Source organism: Aphidius gifuensis, linkage group LG1 (assembly GCF_014905175.1).
Source record: "Aphidius gifuensis isolate YNYX2018 linkage group LG1, ASM1490517v1, whole genome shotgun sequence".
Lineage (NCBI taxonomy): Eukaryota > Metazoa > Arthropoda > Insecta > Hymenoptera > Braconidae > Aphidius > Aphidius gifuensis.
Genome location: NC_057788.1, coordinates 13,201,239 through 13,221,970, shown reverse-complemented (window position 1 = coordinate 13,221,970; position 20,732 = coordinate 13,201,239). Strand labels below are relative to the sequence as shown.

Below are 20,732 nucleotides of genomic sequence, written 5' to 3'. Positions count from 1 at the left end.
TCGGATAATACTGGTGGCCCAGCAATCGGTCGGCCAATCGCTGCATCGTCGTGGGACTGTTGGATAATTCAAAGGGCATCCGGAGGAAGTAGTACAGTCCATACCCGGGTATAATAAATTCTGTAATTTCACGTGAAGCTGGTGTAAGTGCAACTTGGAAAAATGCTTTACTCAAATCGATGGTAGTAATATAATGTGCTTGACGAAGTTCATCCAGGATGGCTGTCATATCCGGAATTGGATAAGCATCCTCCTTGGTAACGTCATTTACTTTTCTAAAGTTAACTGTTTGAGACTTGTTGAACTGTATGATTGTGAAACAGGAATAGGAATAGTTATAGGCATTGAATAAGAACATCCGTTTTTAAGTAAAGAAAACTGTTTAACACTGTTATTTAATATAACTGAGGTTTATGTACATTTTATAAGTATTGTCGTTGTTTAAAATAATAATAAGTGTAAGATGAAATAACGTGTCACATATGCCGTAGATTGTATTAATCTTGGCACTTAGTCTGTGGTTTGTGAACGATCTCAAAGCTGATTTACGCTCGATATTATTGATCTGACCCAATTTGTTTGATATGTTCTGTGTAACTTTGTGTGTAACTGAATTAGGTTTATAAAGTAATACGTGTAACTGAATTTAACAATGTGCAACTGACCAAAATATGACTATAAAGTCTGTGTACGTAACTTAAGCGTGTTGCTTTGTGTGAAACGTGAAACTAACTGACTGTTGCCGGCCGACCAGCGATCAGTGTGTGTGTGAATGTATGTGTGTGTTTGACTTAGTATTTTGAGTGTGCTGCCACTTTACATGTATGTCAGAGTTTCTCAAACATTAACACTAAGTCTATATTTTTCTTTACCTTTTGGCACCAGCACCACTGGGCTCGCCCACTCACTTTGAGAAGGTTCAATGATACCAGATGCAAGCATCTTGTCGACGTCCTGCTTCATCACCGCAAGCATGGATTTGCTCTGTGCGGCTTCTGACGTATGGGTGGATATCCACCAACGCCAATGTGGTGCTGAGTCAGGTGAGTGACAGGAAATGGTTTGTCAGGTGATGGTGCCTCAGGAAGATTGTCAGTCAAAAATTCTTTCAGTTTTGATTCTTGATCTGGCTCAAGTGTCCTTAGTCCAAGACAGTATATTTTGGTGGCATTGACAGCTAGTGTGAATAGGTGTCTGTTTTCTGGGTTATCCCTATAAAACCACGGCTTTTCACCAAAGTCAATCACCATACCTGCTGCTTGTGAAAAGTCCATACCCAGGATGTAGTCTTCTGATAAAGAAGGGAGGATAAGTGCCTCTGTCTTGGTTGCTTTATCAGCTACTACAAGAACTACTTGCATAGAATATAATACAGTTTCAACTTGACCACTTGCCGTTCTGGTAGAAGATGATAATCGACTTGACGATCAGGATAAAACTGACGTCTTGGATTAGCTGGAGGCTGTTCAAGTAGAGGGCGATAAGCGACTTGACGATCAGGATAATCCTGACGTCTTGGATTAGCTGGTGGCTGTTCAGGTAGAAGACGACGTCGGTTGGCTCTTTCTCGAAGGTTATATCCTCCAAGACCTGCGTTATCCTCAAAATTTGGCAAAACACGAGTTAGTACTTTGTTCTGATTAGCCTTGGTGGAACCTTTGGGTCTACCTCTGGATAATGGTGGATTAGTACCACCAGCCGGAGGTCCAAGATCCAAAGTTTCAAAGCGAGGCATAGTCAAGGGCAAACAGTTAATCTCAGGGGTAGTAATACGCTGATTTAACAATGGTGGATCCATTGGAGCATCAAGATTTGCAAATAAATCACCTAGACCTAAGTCAAGTGAACGATTGGATTCAGCACGTTATGGTGGTGGTTCCACATCAACAACTGGTTCCTCTGGCAAGGCCTGTGTAGGTAATACCTTCACTGGACTTTCCTCGCCAGATTGATCAGTCATTGGCCGGTTATCCATATTACTGGTTGAATCTACTAAGCTAGCTGAGCCGCTTGGGTATTGTGACCAATGCTTTGGCCATTGTACTCAGTTAAACTTTAAATTAGATGTTACCAGGACAATAAAGAGTTAACCACAAAATAGATTAACAAAAAGAAAAATCAAATAAAAGTTGATAATTAAATAATGTGATCTATCAATTCAACCACTGGTTAACCAGCTAGTCAGAAAAATATTTAAACAATGGATGTACCAGTTGGTCGGTCAAATGATGTACCAGTTGGTCAGTCAAATGATGTACCAGTTGGCTAATCAAATAATTGATAAATCCGTTAATTGATTGATTAAATGATGTATCAGTTGGTCAGTCAAATGATGTACCAGATGGTCTATACACTAACACGTGAATCTGATAGATCTGGACCTGGATCGACCAGATACCACGAGAATCCAATGAGTCTGGACTCGGTTCGGCCAAGTACCAAGTGAATCTATTAATCAAACTGGATCCTGGATTAACCAAAATCAAATACTATTAATACGAGAGACACGAGAGGTCCTTGATTCTCTAATTCGTCAATCCTAGTAATGGATCGACCAGCTACTCGTAATTGCTGGTGATAAATCAAATCTCGGCTCGACCAAGATGACACAAATTAATTATATAACAAAGAAAGTGCTGGATCGACCGAGCAACACGTAATTTTAATTTCACCAAGACTAGGATTCAACAACTAGCAATTGAATTCAATATGTCTGAACCTGGTTCGTCCAAAAATCACGTGAATACAAGAGTCTAGGCTTCAAATCTAATGTGTACCAGGTGAATCCAAAAAGACTGGACCTGGGTCGACCAAGCACCACATATCACTTCTTGGATCAACCAATAGCACCAGAATTTAACTATACTAAATCTCGGATCGGCCAAGATCACGTGAAGCCAATTAATAACTAAAACTGGACTTGGATCGACCAGAAACCACAATGATTTATCAAGAAGACCAAGCGAAAATACCGGATCGACTAAGTATTGCGTAATATTATTTATTCACAAAGAAAATATCGGATCGGCCGTTATTTCTCGAATTTAATTATTTTCTATAAATTAATTTTGACATTAAATTGTTATAAAGAATATAAAATTTATAAATAATCAATTATTAACGATAAAAGGAATTCAGGTTGACCTGAATAAGTTTTAGACAATGGCAAGCAACGACAAAGGATTTTCCTTTGTTACTAGGCTAAACACAAAGGAATTTATTTCCCTCCCAATATTACGCGTGTGTAAGAGAGAGAGAGGTCTGTGAGTTGCTCAACAGGTCTGAACGGGCATGGACCTGTCGACGCACACGAAGGAAAAATATTGAATACGCAATTTAACCACTAAATAATTAAATAAAATAAATGACAATAATTGAATTCTATTTTAAACAACTTGTAATGTCCTGCGGTAGGCGCATTAACTTTTTAATTTTTATGGTAATAATAAATGTTGTGGGTGTATTTCGATGCCCCCAACTCCATCTTACTGATTATAGAAACACTACATTTAGGGGAGCTAGAGGCATTGCACCCTCAATAAATCTCTCGAGCCGGCACTATTGCCAAGCGGCCAAACCGCCAATTTTAATAATGAAAATTAAATACAAATTAATATAATGAGTGATATCATCAGAATCCCAAAATTACAAGGATTCTCTCGATACCACTCATGTCATAATTAAGACATTAGAAATAATTATAATCAACGTCGGAAAATCATACGATTTTCCCGACCAATAAGAATTGATTTATACAAGAAAATATACACTATACTATGAGGAAAAACCGAACATCCCCGAAGGATCCACCCCTACTCTGAGGATTTACGGTCATCGACCGAGATCCTGGATCCTAGGTCGTTCACTCTTGGGTTGTAAGTCAACCTGTTCGTCGCTCTTCCAGCATCAATAATTTTTGGCACTTGGCCTCAACGCATTTTAAGTTTAAGAACTTAGAAAATTTTTTTATCAACCAACACAAATTGTAAGTTATACTTATTCATTATTTTATTGATTATTAAATTAATTTATTGTTTCAATAATAATTAAATAACATTTGGTTATTTAATTTATCAATTTAAAGTCATAAAATCATTTGCAATCTTAACTTGTAAAACATTACGACCGCATGGTCTGAAGGTCTTTCTCTTGCTTGTGTAAAATAATTTTAAAAGCATTTATTGTCTTAAAATTGTTTAATCAATTAAATAGTGAATAACATAAATTACAATTTGATGTATTGAAAATAATTAAATATTTTATTGTACAAGTTACGACCGCGTGGTCTGAAAGTCTTTCTTGCTTGCATAAAATAAAGTTTAAAGCATTTACAATATTGAATCAATTAATAAATTGAACAGTGAATAAAATAAATACAGTTTTTGTATTAAATAATTACATTAATTGACGAAAAATACGTCAATCTTTTATTGTACAAGTTACGACCACATGGTCAAAAATTGACGCTACTACGGAATACGCCGCAAAAAGCGCTCCTTCCATAGCATACCAGTGTAAAGTCAGTGTCACCATAAGACTATATATATATATATATATATTTATTGAAATATATATATATTCAGTAACTATTCAAGAAGTTGCTACATTACCAATACAATTTCATACGTAATTCAGCAATAATTATTTTATTTGTAATAAAATAATTATTACAACCTGTCAATTGAAGAACCGAGGTTCACACAACGTTCAAGGTACACGCCGTCGCTAGATTACTAGACTAACATTTCGACAGCCAATGTAAGTACCTTTCATTTTAAATAAATTTTAACTCAGTGTTTGCTCATCGAATTAATAACCAGTGTGAAATTATTATTTCTGTAAAAGCCAAGCGTCACCGTAGTGTTAATGTAGAGTCAGTGACTTATTAATTCAATCGACTGGATTGCTTCTCAATCCCGTCGCTAATTACTCAGCCGTCATAAAATAATTATTGTTCGGTTATTCGCAATTGTTACAAAGTTTAGTCTCTGACTCCACTACGACCGCATGGCTTAGTTTCTCTCTTTTCGACGCGACGCGCGAGTACATATTTAACTGGGTTTATTATTTTAATAATTATTTTGTGTCACATTCTTATGTAACATTTTGTGGGTTAAATTACAAATAAATTGTGCTTTTATTTTACCGAATTTACAAGTGTTATCTAAAGTTATTTTTTTTGTAGTATTATTGTGTTGCATTTTTCGCGTATTTTTCAGGTTCCTTTTTATCTCTCCCTACATTACGTAATTATTATCCCCTACCTTTCTAATGTTCCTTCACTGGGCAGGATAAACAGGGTTAATTAAAATACATGTCTAGTTGGATCATTTTACAGGGCATTATTGATTGTCTAATAAGTAATCCGGCTACGATATTTCATGAGGGCTCGTCCGGTTTCAAGATAAAAAAATGCGTTCGCGGAGGGTAAAATCAAGCCGGAGAAATTAGTACGCGCGCGGAAAATACGGGAAAATTCTGGGAATTTTTTTTTTGGGGAGAAAAATTGTTTAAATAAATTATTTCTGAAAAAAAAAGGGGAAGTCAAAGGAGAAATTGTTTAAGGGGAATTTTAAAACGTGAAAAAAAAAAAAAAGAAAAATACAAGAGATAAAATAAATAAAATAAATAAAATTGCCATTAAAAAAGGGATTTGCACAAGCGTGCAGGGCTTACAATAATAAAATTTAATGGGACCTTCGGGAAAACATTTTATTTCTCTTAATGTTTCCCGGTCCCTTCTTTTATTTTTTTTACCTAACTACCTGGGGCGTTGTTGGGTTTTTCCCAATTTTTAATAGTTTGTTACCACGGTCAAATACCTCCCTTTCACTGAAGCGATAGCCGGTAACTGGGCCTAACAAAAAAAAAAAGAGAGAAAGAAGAAGAGAAAAGAAAAGAGAGGAAATAATAAAATAAAATAATAGCATGAAGGATTTGCATGACTAACAATAAAATTAAGTTGTTTGAATAGACGTAAACAAATTTATATTTTAAAATATTTTTTTTTAATTTTATTTAAAAGTAGTATATATAGGAGAGTTCTGGCTCACCCCCCTGCTGTGCCCCCCCTTCCCCCCGCGAAACCCGCGACCCCCCGCTGTGATTCGCGGGTGATTTCCCGGAATCCGCGAGGCCTCCCCCTCCAGGGGGTCCGCGAATTAATTAATTGGGTCAAATCACCGCAGGGGGTCCTTGAATTAATTAATTAGGTCAATTAATTAATTAATTAGGTCAGATCGCCACAGGGGTCCTCTAACTGATTAATTAGGTCAAATCGCCATGGGGGGTCCGATTTTTTGTAAGACGCCATATTGGTTTTTTCTAAAAGACGCCATTTTAAATTTTGAAATTTTGAAATTCCCGGGTCCCATTTTTCATACGACGCCATATTGTTTTTTTCCGTCTGTCGCCATATTGGATTTTTTTTTTTTTTTCAACGCCCTATTGGTTTTTTCGCAAGACGCCATATTGAATTTTTTTTTCAACGTCATATTGGTTTTTTCGCAAGACGTCATATTACATTTCGTTATTACCAAAGGTAATTATTATTATATCATAATATATTATTTATCATCAATAACAATAATAATAATAATTTAATAATTTAATAACGTTTATAATATTTTCATAATATTTTCAAAATTCCCACAAAAAGTAGGTAATGTATTTCCCGTTTTTATCATATGATATCTTTAGTAGTGCGCTGCAGTTTCGTTTTGTCAGCGCTCTATGTTTTCCAAATTTCCCACAATTTTCTTAAAGTTTGGTTCGTCACGGAATGAGGTTGTTTGATAATACTTTTAAAGGAAAATACAAAATGAACTGTGGAAGAGTTAATAGAAGAAATAATAGAAGGGTAAGTAATTTATTTTATTTTTTATTCATTTTATTTTATTTATTTTTATTTAATAAATTAGTTGTATGGCTCTTTTTATATTATTCTTTGCAAAACACGTGTGTGCAATCGAGAGATTTACCCATGTGTTTTGCAAAGAATAAAATATATATAATATTTATAATAAAAAAAAAGCCACAACACTAATTTATTAAATAAAAATAAATAAATTAAAAGAAAATGCAATAAACATAAATTAATATGAAAAACAAAAAAGATTGATGAGAACACGTGCTTGCATGATGCAATTATTCAAGCACGTTTTCTATCCTTTTTGTTTTTCTTATCAATTTTTATTATATTTTCTTTTTATTTTATTCTATTAATTTTATTTTGTTTATTTTTTATTTATATAATAAATGAACAATTTTTTTATTATATTTTTATTATATTTTTTCTTCACGCAGAACACGTGTGCAATCTCTTTTACGCACGTGTTTTGCAAAGAGGAAAATATAATAAAAATATAATAAAAAAATTGTTCATTTATTAAATAAATGAAAAATAAACAAAATAAAATTAATAGAATAAAATAAAAAGAAAATATAATAAAATTGATAAGAAAAACAAAAAAGGTTGGTTAGAATGCATGCTTGAATAATTACATCACGCAAGCACGTGTTCTCATCAATCTTTTTTGTTTTATTATTAATTTTATTGTATTTCTTTGATTATATTATTTCTTTTTCAGCGTGTAGGTCTTTGGAGAAGACTCCTGGAACGGAATTTGTGGGTCCGATACCACGCAATGTCTAGGTTAGAGCAGGAGGAGCTGGAGGAGAGGTCATCCAGAGAAGCCACCGTCCCCGTTGCCGCTAACCAAGGTAATTTTTTTATTTTTATATTTTTTATTTTTATATTTTTTTTATTTTTATTTATTTTATTAATTTTTATTTTTTCAATTATTTTATTAATTTTTATTTTTTTTTTACAGATAACACTGGTGATGATGACCCAGCTGCCAGGTTAGAGCAAGAGGAGCTGGAGCAGAGGTTATCTGGAGAACCCACCGTCCCTGTTGCAGATAACCCAGGTAATTTTTAATATTTTTCATTTTTTATATATTATATTTTTTTTTATTTTCAATTATTTTATTAATTTTTATTTTTTTTTTACAGATAACACTGGTGATGATGACCCAGCTGCCAGGTTAGAGCAAGAGGAGCTGGAGCAAAGGTTATCTGGAGAACCCACCGTCCCTGTTGCAGATAACCCAGGTAATTTTTATCATTTTTCATTTTTTATATATTATATTTTTTTTATTTTCAATTATTTTATTAATTTTTAATTTTTTCGCAGATAACACTGGTAATGAGAGCAATGGATCAGCAATGGATCATGAGGTATGTATTTTTTTTTTTTTTTTTTTTTTGGACATCTACTGGAAAAAAATGTACGATTGCAATTTAATGATGTACAATTTTTCCCTCTATTTTATTTTTCCGGTAGTAAAAATTGTGCAAAATTACATTTTTTTTCCAGTAGATGTCCTTTTTTTTAGCAGCAAAATTTGCCTTGTACATGTCCTTTTTTTTTTTACAAAAAAAAAATAAATAGAAGTCCAAAAAAAAAAAAAAAAAGGACATCTAGCGAGAAAAAAATACAAGGCTAATTTTGTTGCTAAAAAAAATTGTGCAAAATTACATTTTTTTTCTAGTAGATGTCCTTTTTTTTTTTAGCAGCAAAATTTGCCTTGTACATGTCCTTTTTAATAATAATAATAATAATAATAATAAAAATAATAAATAAATAGAAGTCCAATTTTGCTGCTAAAAAAAAAGGACATCTAGCGAGAAAAAAATACAAGGCTAATTTTGTTGCTAAAAAAAATTGTGCAAAATTACATTTTTTTCCAGTAGATGTCCTTTTTTTTTTAGCAGCAAAATTTGCTTTGTACATGTCCTTTTTAATAATAAAAATAATAAATAGAAGTCCGATTTTGCTGCTAAAAAAAAAAGGACATCTACCGGGATAAAAAAAATTAAAAAAATTTATTTATTTACTTATTCTATTTATCTATTTTTTTTTTTTTTTTCCGGTAGAAGTCCTTTTTTTTACTTGTATTTTCTTTATCGTTTTTACAGATTATACCTGTCATCGACTTGGTGAGTGATGATGATGATGATGAACCAATTTATTGTAAGTATTTTTTTTTTTTTTCTGATGATTTTTTTTTTTTTCTTTCAGTAATTTTTCATTGTTGTTTTTTTTCTTTTACAGTAACCATGGATACTCGTGAGCAGGAATATGATGATGATGATGATGAACCAATTTATTGTAAGTATTTTTTTTTTTTTTTTCTGATGATTTTTTTTTTTTTTTCTTTCAGTAATTTTTCATTGTTGTTTTTTTCTTCTACAGTCACCAGGGATACTCGTGAGCAGGAATATGATGATATTGATGAAGATGAACCAATTTATTGTAAGTATTTTTTTTTTTTTTTCTGTTTTTTTTTTTTTTTTCTCTTTCAGTAATTTTTCATTGTTGTTTTTTCTTTTACAGTAACCAGGGATACTCGTGAGCAGGAATATGATGACGATGATGACGATGATGATGCTGATACGGTTATTCTCGAACCGGAGGAGATGAATAGGCGGTTAGAAAATGTAGATTACTACAATTGTAGCTACATACCACATGTACTTTCGCGAAGAGGTAGAATTTGTGGAAGTCCAATGTGGACAAAAGACTTCATTTTTTATTAAAGAATAAATTAATTGAATTGATTTGAAATATATTTTGTTTTTTTATTTATTTGATTTAGAATATTTTTTGTTTTTTTTTTTTTTTTTTTTCATATGAAATTTTTATTGCTTATCTCTTGTAATTATTATTTTTATATTGATTCGTTTTTTTTGATTTATTTGATTTGAAATATTTTTTGTTTTTTTTTTTTTTTTCATATGAAATTTTTATTGCTTTTTATTGGTTAGAATCATTTTGCCGTAGCTATATATTTTCTAAACTTTTTTTTTTTTTTTTTTGGTTTCATTCTCTGAGTATCGCTAGTAGTTAATAAAAAATGTGATGAAGTCGCTAGTAGTCAATAAAATGAAATAGTGGCGCTAGTGTGATGATGTCGCTAGTGGTCATCAAAAAGTGGGGATAAAGCTAAATAAATATCAGTCCATCTAACTCATTCTTTCAACACATTTCATTGTGATCTGCTGCCAAGACGAAATAGTCATATGAAAATATCAGGTAAGTCTTAACCACAATTTAATAACCAATATTTATTTTTATAATCCTTAGATATTTTATAAAATTTCTCAATAAACTATCCTTAGACTTTCACTAGCTATCAATCTACTTAAATATTTTTTGCACCAGGTTAATATTTTTCTATAAAAAATAACCTTAAAAAAAAACTTTTTTTGTAATCCATCATTATCTCATCAATTTTTGAGTAATTTTGAAAAGTTTTAAGTCAATTATAATTAGATTTTCACTAGCTAACAATTTACATAAATATTTTTTTTGCACCAGGTTAATATTTTTCTATAAAAATAACCTCAAAAAAAATTTTTTTTTTTTTTTTTTTTCGTAATCCATCATTATCTTGTCAATTTTTGATTAATATTTAAAAGTTTCAAGTTAATTATTTTCAGATTTTCACTAGCTATCAATCTACATAAATATTTCTTGCACTAGGTTAATATTTTTTTATTACAAAATAACCTCAAAATAATTTTTTTTTTGGTAATCCATCATTATCTTTACAATTTTTGAATATTTTTTGAAATTTTTAAGTCAATTATCCATAGATTTTCGCTTGCAATAATTCTACATTGATATTTTTTGATTTTTAGGTTAACCAAACAAATATAAAATAAAAAATTCGAATAAAATGGATTTAAATGCACAATGCAGACTACGTCGACAAGAATATCGAATAATAGTTGAACGTTTACACAAGGCTCCAGATCACAATCAAATCAATTCTACAATTATTTCTTTACGCAGAGATATTGCAAATTATAACAGATCATGTGCAAGTCTGTCAGGTGCTCATAAAAAATGCACTCAAGCAACAGTGGCAATACTGACAACTTATTTATTAAGATTACAAAGTTTGCAAGTACAAGGTGCAGGTGTATCTTCAACAGTTGATGTATCAAACGCTTCTACTGAAAAATACATTGAATGGCAAGACTTAGAAAATGTATTCAGAAACAGGATGAAGACAAGTATTATAATTAATTTAAAACATAAAGATGTAAAAGACTTTCTTTCTGATGCTAAAGAAATGTTAATTAATCAGTTAGGTCTTATTTTACAAGATAAAAATGCACTCAAAGTCAATACTGTATTAGCTTTAAACTATGAAATCGAAAAACCTTCAGATAATAGTGTAGAAGTTGAAACAAAATATTTCAGTGAAGGCAGTTTTGAGGTTTTACAATCATCAGATCTGAGCCAACTATTCAAAGAAAATTTTGAACATTTTATAGAAGATGTTGAGGAAGCTGAATTAAATGGATCTGGTTGAAAACTGCAGGAAATTCTCCATCTTGAAATCCAAATAAATGATTACATACCACTGCAAGGTGGTAATTCATCTTTCGTTGAAATGCCATCATGGATACTGAAAACTCACTCAGTTGTAAACGTCAAAAATTCTGATAATTTTTGTTTCCTATGGTCAGTTTTAGCATGTTTATACAAAGTGCCAAAAAATGGTGAGCGTGTGAGTCATTATACGAAACATCTTGATAAAATAAATTCTAGCGGAATAACTTTCCCAATAACATGGGAAAAAATCAAAGTTTTTGAAAAACAAAATAAGTTGAAAATTAATATTTATGGTATAGATGATGATGATGATGATGATGATGATGATGATGAAAGTGATGATGAAAGTGATAATGATAATGAGAAAAAAAATAAAAAACGTAGAAAAGAAAGAGTTGTACCATATTATATAAGCAAAAATGAATCAGATAGGGAAACGATTCATCTTTTAATGGTTGAGAGAGAAGTAGAAGTGGAAGACGATTATGATGATGATGATGATGATATTGTTGTTGTTAATAATTTCAATTCACGAAAAAATTTGGCACAATATCATTTTGCATGGATCAAAAACTTATCCAGATTAGTGAGCTCACAAATTTCTAAACATAATGGGAAGAAAATAATTTGTGATCGTTGCTTATGTCATTTTCAATCTCAAAAATCACGGGATAATCATGAAAAACTTTGCAGTGAAAAATGTAAAAGTGCAATGAGATTACCGACTGCAAAAAATAATATTTTACAATTTAAAAGTTATAAACATCAATTAACGGTACCGTTTATAATTTATGGTGATTTAGAATGTTTATTAGAAAAAGTGCAGAGTGAAGAACTTGAAAAATCAAATTTATCAAAAACATGTTCCAAGTAGTGCAGCATATTATTTAAAGTGTAGTTATGATGACTCACTTTCCAAGTTCAATCTTCATAGAGGTAAAAATTCAATTGAATGGTTTATTACAGAGCTTGAACAAATTGCTCATCAAGTCAATAAAATAATAGATGATATTAAACCAATGTCTCTCACACGAGATGAAGAATTACAATTTTTGAATGCTAAAAAATGTCATATTTGTGACAAAAATTTCACGAAAAATGACGTAAGAGTAAGAGATCATTCGCATTGGACTTCAGAATACCGAGGTGCCGCCCATCAAATATGCAATATAAATTATCAAGAATCATGTATCATTCCTGTAGTATTTCACAATCTCACAGGCTATGATGCACATTTCATCATCAAAAAACTGAAAAACCAGTTCCGAGGTAAAATTGATATAATTGGAATTAACAAAGAAAGGTATATTTCATTCACAAAATCTGTCAAAGGTACCCGCATAAAATTCAGATTCATCGACTCATATAGATTTATGTCTAGTTCTCTAGATTCATTATCAAATAATCTAGATGATAATAAAAAATCGATAACGAAAAGTCTCTGTAAAAATGATGATGAATTCAATTTAATTACAAAGAAGGGAGTATTTCCATATGATTATCTTGATAAATGGGAAAAATTTGATGATACAACACTTCCATCGAAAGATCAATTTTATTCAAAATTGAATGAAGAAAATATTTCAGATGAAGCATATGCACATGCTCTGAATGTTTGGCAAAAGTTCAAAATAAAAACACTTGGGGAATATTCTGATTTATATTTACAAACTGATGTTGCCCTTTTAGCTGATGTTTTTGAAAGCTTCAGAGCTGATTGTTTAAATACATATAAGTTAGATCCAGCACATTATTATACACTACCTGGACTTAGTTTTAGTGCAATGTTGAGATATACTCAGATTGAACTAGAATTGTTGACAGATCCTGAAATGATGTTGTTTATTGAGCAAGGTATAAGAGGTGGTTTATCACAAGTCTCGAATCGATATGGAAAAGCAAATAATCGATATATGGGCAGTGAATATAATCCTGAGGAGGAAGAGTCATTTTTAATGTACTTTGATTTAAATAATATGTATGGAGCAGCAATGAGAGAATATCTTCCAACTTGTAAATTTGAATGGATTGATAACTTTGATATTTCAATATTAAATTCAACTGCTGATAACTCGAAATATGGATACATTCTTGAAGTTGATTTAGATTATCCTGCAAGTTTGCATCATCACCATAAAGATTTTCCACTAGCACCAGTACGCGAAAAACCACCTCTAGAAACCAGTAAAACTCCGAAACTACTGGCAACTCTAGATAATAAAAAAAATTATGTTATCCATTACCGGAATTTAAAACAATATTGTTCTTTGGGGATGATTATTACTAAAGTTCATCGTGTTTTAAAATTCGAACAAAGTGCATGGCTCAAATCTTATATTGATCTTAATACAGAGTTACGAAAGAAAGCACGTAGTGCATTTGAAAAAGATCTTAGAAAATTATTCATTAATGCAATTTATGGTAAAACTCTAGAGTCTGTAAGAACTCGTAAATCCATAAAACTTGTAGAAAAATATGGTGGTAGAGGTGGAGCAAGATTTTATATCTCAAAGCCAAACTTTCACAGTCATTTAATCATTGACGATCTTGTAATAATTGAGATGAAACCAACAAGTATACTTTTCAATAAACCAATTTATCTTGGATTTTCTATTTTGGAAATGTCAAAAACATATATGTATGATTTCCATTATAATTTCATAAAACCAAAATATGAAGATAAAGTCAAGTATTTATATGGTGATACTGATTCTGCTGTTTACCACATATTTAGTCATAATCCATATGATTTAATACGTAATAATCCTGATAAATTTGATACATCTGATTATCCAGAAAATAATCAATATGGAATTCAATTAAAAAATAAAAAAGTTATTGGTATTATGAAAGATGAGAATAATGGAAAAATAATGAAAGAATTCATTGGTTTACGAAGTAAATTATACTCTTATGTTATAGCAGATGAAAATAATTCATTAAAAAAACGTGTTCATATGAGAGCAAAGGGCGTCAAAAGATCAACTGTAAGACAAATAACTTTCGATGATTATAAAATTGTTTAATTAATCATGTTATTTTAAAAAGCAACAAAATATTATAAGATCACATAAACATGAAGTAACAACAAGAACAATTGAAAAAATTGCTCTCAGTTGGCAAGATGATAAACGACAGTTAACTAATGGTGAAACTGACACTCTGCCTTGGGGATATATACCTGTTGAACGAATGTGTTTGAGTAAAAGTATATTTAAAAGAAAATATGAATGATGTAAATAAAAGTTGTATAAATGTATATAATAAAAATTATTGTTAGAAAATAAATACACGTTGCTTTTTTTTATTTATTAGTTTATTGATTATCTATCCATTGATTATGACTATTGTCAAATCCAAGATATTTTACATACATCTGATTCCCTCGTCTTTTCAAAACTTTTTCAATCAAATAAATGTCAGAATGTCGAACTTTTTGTAGCTCTTCAGTATAAAAGCTTCCTTGTATTGGATTTCCTTGATAGTCTTTAAGCTTATACGTTACAGGTGATGTTTTATTAATTTTAGTAATTGTGAATATTTCGTTTGTCCAATTTGGTTTATATCCTTTATCAAAGACATGCTTATATTTACTTATTCTTACATGTTGATTTAATTTAAATTTGATTTTAACATGACAATGATTTAAACTTTTAAATACAGTTTGTTTTAATATTTTAATATTTTTACCAACAACTTCAACTGGTTTCATTTTAATTGTGCGATGTTTTGTATTATTATATTTTTTAATTAATTCTGGCAGCAATTTCAACCATTTATAATTTCCTTGCATGCTAAATTCAAAAAACATTTTGTTTTTTAGTGTTCTATTGAATCGTTCAACTATTGATGCTTTTAAATGAGTAAATGTTGAATACATATGAACATTATATTTTTTCAACATTGTTTTGAATGTTGAATTATAAAATTCTTTTCCTTGATCCACATGAAGATTTTTGCATATTCGACCTTTTTGAATATTGATTCCATTGCTGCTGTTACCTCTTTTCCAGTTTTATTTTTGAGTCCAACAGCCCAGCTGAATTTTGAGAAAATATCAATGACTGTTAAAATATAATTATATCCAGAATTGATCTTTGAATGTTCAATCATTTCAACAAGATCAGCTTGCCACGTTTCATCCTTATCACGAATATCAACTTTACGTCGTAAAAATTTTTTCTTGCTGGAGCGTGTAACTCACGCACAACGTCTTTTATAATCAGTCATAGTTCACTGACGGATGTATACAGACTGATTTTTTATATTAATATATTAATATATTAATCCACATTCTCTCAACTCTTCAATAATTGACATGATCTCATTATCATGATCGGATTACCAGCTGTTCTTGATGCTACTAATAATCGTAATCGATCAACAAGTTCATTCGGATCGTCCCAATAGATATAATTGACTCTAGTTGATTATTTTTTCTAAGAGTCATAACCGTTGGTAATAATCCAGTACCATAATGCTACATTATTCTTATGAGGTGCAATAAAATCAATGTATTTCCGAGATGCTGAATTTTTATTGGCATATTAGATCTATGATATTGATGATGTGCATTTGTATTATTAATAATTTCATTATAATTTTTTCATCAATATCAGTAATAGTTCTTCTGTCTGGTGATTTCATAAATATAATTCCATTAATCCAGGTGTTATTTTGTATGGTGTATCAAAAATATTTAATTCATCATCGTTAAAGAAAAATTTTCGCATTTCCAATTTTGTAGTCAGATTTTACTTTTTTTACACCATAATCTTTATCCCACTGTATACTATTGATTTTTCCTAAGTAATCATCTATTAAATCTTTATTTGATTCTTCCACAAATGTTTCCTCGCCTTCATCAGCAGTATCATATTCAGCTTCTTGTTCATAAACTGATTCTTCAATATCAGAAGTACTAAAATTGTCCTCATGTGTTGAATTATTTTTTTTATCATTCGTATTTTTTTCATCTGGAAATGATTTATCATCATCAATTAATGATTTTTTGCTAACCGTTGTTGTTGGCAGTTGTGCAGCTAATTTGTTGAGCGGTGTGACAACAGGTTTAAGATATTCATTTGCAGCATCTGATATATTTTCTTTCCCTAATTTTATCAATTGATATTTCTTCCGAATAACGTCTTGTACTTTTTCAATTTCACTTCAAAATTTTGTTTCATCAACTAGTTCTTGCTCACAAAGAGGCATGATGTTCCTTTGCGATTTTACAATTAACTGAGAAAATTTAACAAATTGTTTTGTTATTTATAGTTATAAAGCAGTCAAAATTTTTTCTATATCTCCCTTTATCTATATCTCTATCTTTATCGATACACAGGAAGCAATATTTTTCTTTCCAACAATCCACACACATCTGACGGAATTTACTATACTCCATATCAATATTAACGTGATCGTGATGTATATGCTTTAAATTTGTATCATCTTGTGGGAAGACTATTAAAAAATTGATATTATCACGTATTAAATGTTTTGGTATTCGTGCATATGATTGACATAGATAAAAAGAATCAACAGCTTTGTGCCTTCCCATACAAAAAAATGCTTTTATATGATCCTGCTTTTCAGTTGCAACATCATCAAATATAAACAACGAATTTGGTTTTGCTTCATCAACTGGTACGACTTGATCGTTGTCGGAAAATTTATAATAATTTATTTCTTCAAGTGGTTCTAGTAACTTTTCTAAATATTGATATTTTGGTTGGTATAATGATTTACTATAAATATAAATATTTGCAAATCGTAAACCATTTGGATCAACAATTAAACTCATTAAAGCGTTCGTTTTACCACAATTACTCCAATTATCGCACATCTTATTGTATTAGGTAGTAAATCCCATGTCGTTTTTATATCAAACCATTACCACTTTTTGATGTAATTATATCAAAGTTTATAACTGGTAATTTTAGAGCTTGTTTCTGGTATTCCATCGTGATGAGCACTGAGCTCAAATCATATAAATTCAACCGTTTTATACCAAAGCAAATCAGTCTGTTATAAGCTATGATTGAGCATACATCAAAAAAGAAAAAGAACAAAAAACGTTGTGGAAAAGGAATACTCAATAAAATAATCAACAAGTTACCATTCGAACTCCATCTGCCTGGTTATTCATATTGTGGACCAGGTACCAAGTTAGAAAAACGTTTAGCAAGAGGAGATCCGGGAATTAATCCTTTGGACGCAGCCTGTAAAAATCACGATATTGCTTATTCAAAAAATCGCAACGATATCAAGGCAAGAAACGCAGCTGATGATATTTTAGCTCGTGAAGCAGCTAAACGTATTTTTTCTAAAGACGCAAGTTTAAGTGAGAGAGCAGCAGCTACATTCGTTACTGGAGCAATGAAAGTAAAATCGAAATTTGGCATGGGTTGTGTCACAGAAAAAAAAAAAAAGAAACGTACGAGAAAAAAAAAAAAACCATTATCTTCATTGAAAAATAGAAAAATAAAAAAAAAGACTGGAGGAAAATTAATAAAAAATAAAAACGTAGTTAAAAAAAAAAAAAAGAAAATAACAAAAAAGAAAATATCATTTTCAAAAATCGTACAAGCAGCAAAACAAGCAATGAAGGGATCAAATAATTCATCAGTTGCAATTAAATCAGCAATAAACGGTGCGAGAGCAGCTATTAAAAAAAATGGTGGCAAGAAAGCTATTACAGTGCCTAGAGTTTTACCAGTTGCTAAACATATCGGTGGTGCACTACCACTTTTAATTCCGATTTTCTCAGCTATATCAGCATTGGGTGGATTAGTTGGTGGAGCATCTGGTGTTGTCAAAGCTATCAATGCAGTAAAGACAAGTAAAGAACAATTAAATGAAAATAAGCGACACAATAAAATGATGGAATCGATTGCCATAAGAAAAGGACTTTATTTAACACCACATAAAAGCGGTATGGGACTTTATCTCTCTCCAAAAAACTTCAACTGATGCTACCACAAAGAGCTTTAACTGACTGATGCTACCATCAAAAAGCTACATACGTATGAGTGGAAAATTAACGCAAGAACATGTTGCTGTAAATGCAGAAGATCCACTTGCTAATATTTATCCTTTAACGTTAGTAAATAATGCTATGTGTTTTTTGTTTGATGAAATGCGTTATGAATTAAATGGAGTTTTAATTGATAAATCAAAGAATGTTGGTATAACATCTACAATGAAAAATTATTTGTCATTAAGTTCAAGAATGAATTATGAAAATGCAGGGTGGATAAATCAAAATGGTATGAAATTGATAAATGATGATGGATATTTTGATATATGCGTTCTATTAAATATTATTTTTGGCTTTGCTGAAGATTATCAAAAAATAATTGTCAATGCAAAACATGAACTCATTATGATACGATCACGTTCAAATTTGAATGCGATCGTACGAGATAATGAGAGAGTTCCTAATATGCCAGAATTTGATTTAAAACTTACAAAAATTGAATGGCTTGTACCGTATATAATGTTATCAAACAAAAATAAAATTGATATAATGAAATATATACAAAAAGATCCTGTCATTTCTATTGGATTTAGATCGTAGGACTTATATGAGTATCCATTGCTGCCACAAACAACTCATCATATATGGACAGTGAAAACTGCAACTCAACTGGAAAAGCTACGTTATGTTATTCTTGGTTTTCAATCAAATAGAAAAAATGATTGGCAAAAAGATGTAACACATTTTGATCATTGTAAAATAACAAATGTTAAACTTTATCTTAATTCTCATATTTTTCCATATGGGAATTTGAATCTAGATATTGAAAAAAATCAATTTGCTTTATTATATGATATGTATGCTAATTTTGCAGAGTCTTACTATGGCTCAAAAATAGATTTAGTAACAAAAGATAATTTTATTAAAAAATCTCCATTAATTGTTATTGATTGTAGTAAACAAAATGAGTTTTTGAAGACTGGTGCTGTAGATGTACGCTTGGAATTTGAATCAAAAGAAAATTTTCCTCAAGGAACGACAGCATATTGCTTAATTTTACATGATAAAATAATTGAATATAGACCAATAAGTGGAATAGTACATAAGTTAACATAAATTAATTGTAACCTATGGTTTTAATTAAATAAAAACAAACGAAAATAATTTGATTTAGTGTATTTATTTATTTATTTATTCACATTTCCTCATCATCATCGAAATCACGTAGATCATATGTACTATCATCTAATATTACATCTTGGTTATTTTCACCATCAAGAACCATGGTTAGTGTTCCTTTCTTGACAGCATTTTCTAGCTCCTTAAATTCTTGATCATCTTGATTAAAATGTGTAGCAAATCTTTATGGTAGATATGCATAATTTTCATTGTTGATTTCAACTGTTAGCGCTGGACCATACTTTGATGTTGGAAATCTCGCTACTTTAGTAATTTTATAAACTACTTTTCTTTTTAAATCTTTCAATGATTTGCGTTCGTTAGCTTTTTGAAGTTTTTTTGCTTTTGCAAAACCCATTTTTAATATCTGTAAATGGAAAAGTTATTTTAGTTAACAAAATACATTATTGAAAAACATTGAAAGTATTGATAAGTTAATAAAAATTTATAAATATATGGTAAAACTTACTTGTTGGTTTCTAAGACTGGGCGCACTACAGCTGATGGACTGAACGATGAGTGATGCTTAGTCTCTGTGCACGAGAATATATACTAAATCTCAGGTCCCCCACCAACGAAAAAGTTCCCTTTCCTCTTTTCACTAAGAGTGGGGGAACGTTGTGATTGGTTAATATTTTGTGGGAGAAGGGAAAAACAGGTTATGCTTATCCCTACTATAAGTTTTTTAAGAGTGGGGGAACGTTGTGATTGGTTAATATTTTGTGGGAGAAGGGAAAAACAGGTTATGCTTATCCCTACTATAAGTTTTTTAAGAGTGGGGGAACGTTGTGATTGGTTGATATTTTGTGGGGGAAGGAAAACCAGGTGATGCTTATCCCGACTAAAATTTTTTTCTTCTTAGAAAATAGTTTTTACTTTCTATTATTCTAATCTCTTAATCCTTTAATCTTTTTTCTGGAATTTATAACAATAGATGTGAAAAATATTCTTTTGAGAAAAGCTAATAATTCCTGTTTGAACATGTTTCAGTATATTTTCTAAATTTAATCCATTGTTGTCAGATGATTCATCAATTTTTATAACAATGAAATCTAGTCAGTATTTTTTTTTCCTGTTCAAACATGTTGAAACTTGTTTCTATTATTTTATTATACAAACTAAATCTTTATTTTTTTTATATCTTATATTTAAAGGAAGGAAGGA

General features: G+C 30.5%; 1 protein-coding gene across 1 annotated transcript; it reads left to right on the top strand.

Annotated features, from left to right (window-relative positions):
- Positions 1–6,722: 6,722 nt before the first annotated feature.
- LOC122854455 lies at positions 6,723–8,610 on the top strand. The gene is made up of 6 exons (XM_044155156.1): positions 6,723–6,859; positions 7,590–7,722; positions 7,833–7,931; positions 8,017–8,115; positions 8,198–8,241; positions 8,578–8,610. Exons 1-6 carry the CDS (start codon positions 6,782–6,784, stop codon positions 8,608–8,610), a joined length of 486 nt encoding a protein of 161 aa, XP_044011091.1. The 5' UTR covers positions 6,723–6,781.
- The last annotated feature ends 12,122 nt before the right edge of the window (positions 8,611–20,732 follow it).